The following is a 9,017-nucleotide window of genomic DNA, read 5'->3' as shown; positions in this document are numbered from 1 at the left end:
AGATGAGGATCAGCACGAGCGAGGCGTGGACGTGAGTGCATGATATTTATTTAATAAACAAACAAAACAACAAAAAGCGCTCACAATGGAGGAAGAAACTTGGCTAAACAGTACAAACGTGAAACAAAATCACCTGCTCGATGGCATGAAATGATGGAAATAAACTAAAGGACTTTGCACAAAAACAATTGGCTATGAACTATAAACAAAGACTTACTTGGACAAAATGAACAGCGTAGCAAGGCATTGAAGCAGATAAACGAGGGCGTGAAGGAGGTGCATCATGGGTAGTGTGTGTGCGAGTGAGAAGATCCCAGGACGAAGACAAGAAAAAGAGTGACTTAAATAGCTATGATGATTAGTGAAAACAGGTGTGAGGCTGAGAACAGGGACGTGACAGGTGAAAACTAATGAGGTTGGCATGGAAACAAACAAAACCAGGACGTGCAAAACGTGACTGAATGTCCAAAATAAAAACATAACATGACAAAACAAAACATGATCTATAGGTGTGACAAACGTCAAGGCACTTTCAACATCAAGGAAAGAAAACAAAAGCAAATACAGAGTGTTATAATACTAAGAAATAGAAAATAGAATAAAAAGAGAAAAAAGTGCTACCTAAATCACTTTATTTTTTTTAACAAGGATATCAATTTAAGGGCTTTTAAACTATTAATCATTCTCCAAGATTTGATTGTTTATTGTAACCCATTAAAGGGGAACATTATCACCAAACCTATGCAAGCGTCAATATATACCTTGATGTTGCAGAAAAAAGACCATGTATTTTTTTAACCGATTTCCGAACCCTAAATGGGTGAATTTTGGCAAATTAAACGCCTTTCTATTTATCGGTCTTTTAGCGATGACGTCAGAACGTGACGTCACCGAGGTAACACACCCGCCATTTTCATTTTCACATTACAAACACCGGGTCTCAGCTCTGTTATTTTCCGTTTTTTCGACTATTTTTTGGAACCTTGGAGACATCATGCCTCGACAGTGTGTTGTCGGAGGGTGTAACAACACTAACAGGGAGGGATTCAAGTTGCACCACTGGCAAGAAATCTGCCGCCAGACCCCCATTGAATGTACCAGAGTGTCTTCACATTTTACCGGCGATGCTAAGACAGACATGGCACAGAGATGTATGGATAACCTGCAGATGCATTTGCAACCATTAAGTCAACGAAATCACAAAGGCGAGTTTTGTTGATGTTGTTGACTTATGTGCTAATCAGACATATTTGGTCGCAGCATGACTGCCAGCTAATCGATGCTAACATGCTACGCTAATCGATGCTAACATGCTATTTACGCTAGCGGTATGTACATTTGAAACTAGATGCCCACATTTAATGCGAAACAAACACTTACCAATCGACGGATTTAAGTTGCTCCAGTGTCATAAGATGCGAAAGTCCTGATCGTTTGGTCCGCACATTTTACCGCCGATGCTAATGAGGCAGCCATGCTATGGGCCACTTCATTAGGTACACCCAAGCTATGGCCGAATAGCGTCAATAGCTATTCGCTCAATAGCTTCAATTTTTTCTTCAATTTCGTTTTCGCTATCTGCCTCCATACTCCGACCATCTGTTTCAATACATGCATAATTTGTTGAATCGCTTAAGCCGCTGAAATCCGAGTCTGAATCCGAGCTAATGTCGCTATATCTTGCTGTGGTAACCGCCATGTTGTTTGCATTGGCAGCCTTGTATGACGTCACAGGGAAATTCGCATCGCAAATAGCGAAAATCAAGACCTTTAAAGCTTTTTTTAGGGATATTCCGGGAGGTGTAAAATTTTGAAAAAAACTTCCAAAAATAAAACAAGCCACTGGGAACTGATTTTTATTGTTTTTAACTCTTTTGAAATTGTGATAATGTTCCCCTTTAAACCAGACCTGGGCAAATTAAGGCCCGTGGGCCACATGCAGCCCGTTAAGCTTTTCAATCTGGCCCGCCGGACATTTCCAAATAATTTTTTTTAGATTTTTAGGTGCTAGCGGGGTGTAAAATACAGCCCACATATGCAGTCCTCTCCTCTCCAAGGTTTCTCATAGTCATCATTTTCACTGTCACCGACATCCCACTGGGGTGAGTTCTTCCTTGCCCTTATGTGGGCTCTACCGAGGTTGTTGTTGTGGTTTGTGCAGCCCTTTGAGACACTAGTGATTTAGGGCTATATGAATAAACGACTAATTGATTGATTAAACCTATTAGAAAATGTAAGCCTTATTTTCATAAATCGACATTTATGTCGACAAACATTTGCCTGGAGCATAATAATATTGACAAACATTTCTATGTCACAGTCGTTAATAAAAATACAACAAAAAAACTTGAAATTTGTTGCGAAAGTGTGGAGCTCAAATCATTTCCGGTTGATGTCAGGCTCAAAATACGATTGTATTGAAAGCGCTATTTTCAAACTAATAGCTGACTAAATAGTTTACGGAACAAAATATTTTAATCAATCCACGTTTTAACTACATCACAAATAAAAACGTTAGTTGGGACTTTAGGTATTTTAATCACTTTTTGCGGCATCCACTTCCGCCGCCGCCGCCAACAAACATGGCCGACAGAGAGAAGCGCCGGTCCGCTGTGTCTCCCCCTGCTGTCGTGGCCGAAGGCAAAGCCTCCAAGTCGGACACGGACAGCGACTTCCTATCGCAGGCCGGCGTCGGGGAGCTCCTCCGCGGGGCCGTGTTGAAGATGGTCGAAGCCAGGCCGGACGACCCCATCGGCTTCCTGGCCGACCACTTCGGCAGCCTGGCCTCGGAGGTGGAGGCCGGCAGCGGCGACAAGGACCACCTGAACAACGGCCCGCCGGGAGGAGGAGGAGGAGGAGCCCCGGCCCAGCAGCGTCTCAACCGGGCACTGTGGCACCTGCGCCTGGCTCACCACTCCCAGAGGTAATATAGCCTGCTGGACCTTTTGATTAACTTACATTATGACACTATTAGCACACTCGCCTGTTTATTAAGTACACATGCGCAATTAAAAATATTTTTTGACTATTTAAAGGCCTACTGAAATTAGATTTTTTTTTATTTAAACGGGGATAGCAGGTCCAATCTATGTGTCATACTTGATCATTTTGCGATATTGCCATATTTTTGCTGAAAGGATTTAGTAGAGAACATTGATGATAAAGTTTGCAACTTTTAGTCGCTAATAAAAAAGCTTTGCCTGTACCGGAAGTAGCAAACGATGTGCGCGTGACATCACGGGTTGTGGAGCTCCTCACATCGTTTATAATCATAGCCACCAGCAGCAAGAGCGATTCGGGCCGAGAAAGCGACGATTTCCCCATTAATTTGAGCGAGGATGAAAGATTTGTGGATGAGGAAAAGTAGAGTGAAGCACTAGAAAAAAAAAGGCGACGGCAGTGGGAGCGATTCAGATGTTATTAGACAAATTTACTAGGATAATTCTGGAAAATCCCTTATCTGCTTATTGTGTTACTAGTGTTTTAGTGAGATTAAATAGTCATACCTGAAAGTCGGAGGGGTGTGGCATCAGTGTCTCTGATGGAAGCCCTGGAGGAGCCAAGAAAGTTGCAGCTGCCTCTTTGACAGCTGCTGCAGGAGGACGCATGCTCCGCTCATGTCTCCGGTAATAGCCGACTTATTACCCCATTTTTTCACCGAAACCTGCCGGTTGACATGTGGTAGAGAAACATGTTCGCTTGACCGCTCTGTTCAATATTAAAGCTTCACAACAAACAAAGAAACACCGGCTGTTGGATTTTCCATAATTAACCTAGTAAATGTGTCTAATTACTTCTGAAACTCTCCCACTGCCGCCGGCTGGAGCCGTCGCCTTTTCTATTTTTTCAATGTTTTATTTGTTTTGCTTCACTCTAACTTTCCTCATCCACAAATCTTTCATCCTCGCTCAAATTAATGGGGAAATCGTCACTTTCTCTGTCCGAATTTCTCTTCCTGCTGGTGGCCATGATTATAAACAATGTGAGGATGTGAGGAGTCCTCACACCGGTGACGTCACGCGCACATCGTCTGCTACTTCCGGTACAGGCAAGGCTTTTTTATTAGCGACCAAAAGTTGCAACTTTATCGTCGATGAGGAAAGTTAGACTGAAGCACTAGGGGGAAAAAAAAAAGGCGACGGCAGTGACAGCGATTCAGATGTTATTAGACAAATTAACTAGGATAATTCTGGAAAATCCCCTATCTGCTTATTGTGTTACTAGTGTTTTAGTGAGATTATATAGTCATACCTGAAAGTCGGAGGGGCGTGGTGACCGCCAGTGTCTCTGATGGAAGCCATGGAGGAGCCAAGAAAGTCGCAGCTGTCTCTTTGACAGCTGCTGCAGAAGGACGCAACTCCACTCATGTCTCCGGTAAGAGCCGATTTATAACCACAATTTTCTCACCGAAACCTGCCGGTTGACATGTGGTAGAGAAACATGTTCGCTTGACCGCTCTGTTCAATATTAAAGCTTCACAACAAACAAAGAAACACCGGCAGTGTTTCGTTGCTAAAGGCAGCTGCAATCCACCGCTTTCCACCAACAGCATTCTTCTTTGACGTCTCCATTATTAATTGAACAAATTGCAAAAGATTCAGCAACACAGATGTCCAAAATACTGTGTAATTATGCAATGAAAAGAGACGACTTTTAGCCCTAAGTGGTGCTGGGCTAATATGTCCGCTCAACCAATAAGGTCACAAACACGCGTATTTTGGACATCTGTGTTGCTGAATCTTTTGCCATTTGTTCAATTAATAATAGAGACGTCAAAGAAGAATGCTGTTGGTGGAAAGCGGTGGATTGCAGCTGCCTTTAGCACCGAAACACAGCCAGTGTTTCTTTGTTTGTTGTGAAGCTTTAACACAGAGCGGTCAAGCGAACATGTTTCTCTACGTCAACCAGCAAGTTTTTGGATGGGAAAGTTGTGATATTAAATCGGCTCTTACTGGAGACTTGAGTGGATTACGCGGCCTCGTCCTGCAGCTCAAAAAGGCAGCCGTGTGTGATCTTGGCTCCTCGGCTTCTCTCAGAGACACTGGCGTTCACCGCAGCCATCCGACTTTCAGGTATGACTTCACAATCTCTCTAAAATACAATTAACACAATAAGCAGATAAGGGATTTTCCAGAATTATCCTAGTAAATGTGTCTAATTACATCTGAAACTCTCCCACTGCCGCCGTCGCCTTTTCCATTTAAAAAAAAAAAAATTGTGATTCACTCTAACTTTCCTCATCCACGAATCTTTCATCCTCGCTCAAATTAATGGGGAAATCGTCGCTTTCTCGGTACGAATTTGTCTTACTGCTGGTGGCTCACATTATAAACAATGTGAGGAGCTCCACAACCCATGACGTCACGCGCACATCGTCTGCTACTTTCGGTACAGCCAAGGCTTTTTTATTAGCGACCAAAAGTTGCGAACTTTATCGTCAATGTTCTCTACTAAATCCTTTCAGCAAAAATATGGCAATATCTCGAAATTATCATGTATGACACATAGAATGGACCTGCTATCCCCGTTTAATATCCTAGTATCCTAGTAAATGTGTCTAATTACATCTGAAACTCTCCCACTGCTGCCGCCTGGAGCAGTCGCCTTTTTTTTTTTTTTGTGCTTCACTCTAACTTTCCTCATCCACAAATCTTTCATCCTCGCTCAAATTAATGGGGAAATCGTCGCTTTCTCGGTACGAATTTGTCTTACTGCTGGTGGCTCACATTATAAACAATGTGAGGAGCTCCACAACCCATGACGTCACTTGCACATCGTCTGCTACTTTCGGTACAGGCAAGGCTTTTTTATTAGCGACCAAAAGTTGCGAACTTTATCGTCAATGTTCTCTACTAAATCCTTTCAGCAAAAATATGGCAATATCTCGAAATTATCATGTGTGACACATAGAATGGACCTGCTATCCCCGTTTAATATCCTAGTATCCTAGTAAATGTGTCTAATTACATCTGAAACTCTCCCACTGCTGCCGCCTGGAGCAGTCGCCTTTTTTTTTTTTTTGTGCTTCACTCTAACTTTCCTCGTCCACAAATCTTTCATCCTCGCTCAAATTAATGGGGAAATCGTCGCTTTCTCGGTCCGAATTTCTCTTACTGTTGGTGGCTCACATTATAAACAATGTGAGGAGCTCCACAACCCGTAACGTCACTTGCACATCGTCTGCTACTTTCGGTACAGCCAAGGCTTTTTTATTAGCGACCAAAAGTTGCAAACTTTATCGTCAATGTTCTCTACTAAATCCTTTCAGCAAAAATATGGCAATATCTCGAAATTATCATGTATGACACATAGAACGGACCTGCTATCCCCGTTTAATATCCTAGTATCCTAGTAAATGTGTCTAATTACTTCTGAAACTCTCCCACTGCTGCCGCCTGGAGCAGTCGCCTTTTTTTTTTTGTGCCTCACTCTAACTTTCCTCATCCACAAATCTTTCATCCTCGCTCAAATTAATTTTTGACCCATCCCCTTGTTCCACCCCTTGGGAGGTGAGGGGAGCGGTGAGCAGCAGCAGTGGCTGCGCTCGGGAGTTATTTTGGTGATTTAGCCTCCCCAATACCAACCCTTGATGCTGAGTGCCAGTTAATATTTCTGTTATATTTCCTTCTGAACCCAGGTCGGCGTTCAGCAACAACGTCCGTGTAGCTTACAACCTCCTGAACCTCGCCGGGCCCTGCCAAGGTCCACATGAGGTCCAGGAGGACCCCCCGAGAGTGTCAGGCGGAGGGGGGGTCCGAGGGGGCGTGTACGTACAGACTCTGCAGTGCCTGTGCAGCGAGGGCGGCATCCCGGCCTCCACCGCCGCCCCCCTCCTGTGTCGCCTCCACTGCCAAGACCACGAGGTCGTCCCTTACGACGTCTTCCGCCACGGCGTGCTGACGTGCGCCATTTTCTCGGACTACATCCGCCAAGCCCAGCGGCTTTACGCCGAAGTGTGCTGCCCGGACCAGGGGTCGCCGTCCCGGGCGCTATGTCTGGCCGTGCTCGGCACCTTAAAGGACGCCTTGGAGACGTCGCGGGCGTGTGACGCCAACGCCAGAGGCGGCCTCTGCTTGGAGTCCGGGGCGAAGGCCGTTCGCTACCTGGAGGCCAACGCCAAGATGTCGCCGCACCAGCTGGCACAGGCCATGACGGCGGCGCGCACGCGGGGGCCGGGTGGCGGCATGGATGCGAAGGAATTCGAGAACGCTGCAGCGGAACTCTTTATCGCTCGTGTTAAAGTTGTTACTTGACAGTGTGCAACTACCTCCAGCAGACTGTTTAGAAACTTGAGGAAAAAGAATATATGCATGTTCCTTTCTTTGCTGATGAATTGCAATAATATCTGATCTTCAATCCGTGCAATAATTCCTTATTTTGTTGAAGAGGTTCATTTAGCCGACTTATGTATTTATATGGGGCAGCACGGTGGTACAGGGGTTAGTGCATGTGCCTCACGATACGAAGGTCGTGAGTTCAATCCTGGGCTCGGGCTCTTTCTGTGTGGAGTTTGCATGTTCTCCCCGTGACTGCGTGGGTTCCCTCCGGGTACTCCGGCTTCCTCCCACCTCCAAAGACATGCACCTGGAGATAGGCCCCTCCCACCTCCAAAGACATGCACCTGGGGACGGCCCCTCCCACCTCCAAAGACATGCACCTGGAGATAGGCCCCTCCCACCTCCAAAGACATGCACCTGGGGGTAGGTTGATTGGCAACACTATATGGTCCCTAGTGTGTGAATGTTGTCTATCTGTGTTGGCCCTGTGATGAGCTGGCGACTTGTCCAGGGTGTACTCCGCCTTCCACCCGAATGCAGCTGAGATCGGCTCCAGCACCCCCTGCGACCATACTTGCCAACCCTCCCAATTTTTTCGGGGAGACTCCCAGGGCAACCATTCTCCCGAATTTCTCCAGATTTCCAACAATATTGGGGGCGTGCCTTTAGCGTCCTCTACAGCCTGTCATCATGTCCGCTTTACCACCATACATACAGTTTGTCGGCCAAGTCACATAATATATGCGGCTTTTACAGACACACACAAGTGAATGCAAGGCATACTTGGTCAACAGCCATACTGGTCACACTGAAGGTGGCCGAATAAACAACTTTAACACTGTTATATGCGCCATACTGTGAACCCACACCAAGCAAGAATGACAAAGACATTTCGGGAGAACATCCGCACCGTAACACAACATAAACAATACCGAACAAATACCCAGAACCCCTTGCAGCACTCACTCTTCTGGGACTCTACAATATACAATACATACCCCAGCTAACACCAAACCCCGCATCCCAACAACACCCACCTCGCCCCCCCTCTCCTGAATTCGAAGGTCTCAAGGTTGGCAAGTATGGCTGTGGGAGATTATCTAATTTCACCTATTTGTGTTAGAAATGTTTTTTGCAAACCATTAAATATAGTCTGCAAATGATGTGTCGTTGAATTGATTAACGTGGACCCCGACTCAAACAAGTTGAAAAATGTATTTAAATAATAGATTCCACTCTTCTGCTGCTCCCTAAACTCTGTTCCATATTTCCCAGCACACCTTTAAAACATCCACACGTCTGCGTTCTAACCGTTCAGACGGCCGTGTGAATTAAAAGTTACGGTAAAAATGTCAGCTGTGTGGGATTATTTTACCATACAAAACGAAAAAGATGAAGAGGTGGAGTGCAAAACATGCCACAATAAAGTCAAGCGTGGTGGTAAAGTTGTAAGACATTTTAGTGACTCTTGCGAGTGTCTTTGTTGGAAAAAATCTCCCCATTATGCTTGGACTTCAATTGTTTGCCCCCCCCTGACTGGGGCAAACAATTGAAGGGAGTGTGTAGATATATATATATTTTTTTAAGTTTACACTTGTTCAAGAGCAAGTATTGATGCTGAGTTATAAACATTTTATCCCACTCAGATTGTTTGTGTGTTTTGCTTTTTTAAATAATGTTTACAGCATTATTTGCACTTTATACTGTTCACTTTTTTACTGTTTAATGAAGCCATTTCTG

The 9,017-nt window shown here is 44.8% G+C and overlaps 1 protein-coding gene across 1 annotated transcript; it reads left to right on the top strand.

Annotated features, from left to right (window-relative positions):
• Positions 1–1,693: 1,693 nt before the first annotated feature.
• Positions 1,694–8,440, top strand: tpgs1 (tubulin polyglutamylase complex subunit 1). The gene is made up of 2 exons (XM_061896177.1): positions 1,694–2,923; positions 6,638–8,440. Exons 1-2 carry the CDS (start codon positions 2,583–2,585, stop codon positions 7,251–7,253), a joined length of 957 nt encoding a protein of 318 aa, XP_061752161.1. The 5' UTR covers positions 1,694–2,582; the 3' UTR covers positions 7,254–8,440.
• Positions 8,441–9,017: the final 577 nt, after the last annotated feature.

The sequence above is a fragment of the Nerophis ophidion genome, linkage group LG03 (assembly GCF_033978795.1).
Source record: "Nerophis ophidion isolate RoL-2023_Sa linkage group LG03, RoL_Noph_v1.0, whole genome shotgun sequence".
Classification (NCBI taxonomy): domain Eukaryota; kingdom Metazoa; phylum Chordata; class Actinopteri; order Syngnathiformes; family Syngnathidae; genus Nerophis; species Nerophis ophidion.
This window is presented reverse-complemented; position numbering and strand designations above follow the sequence as displayed.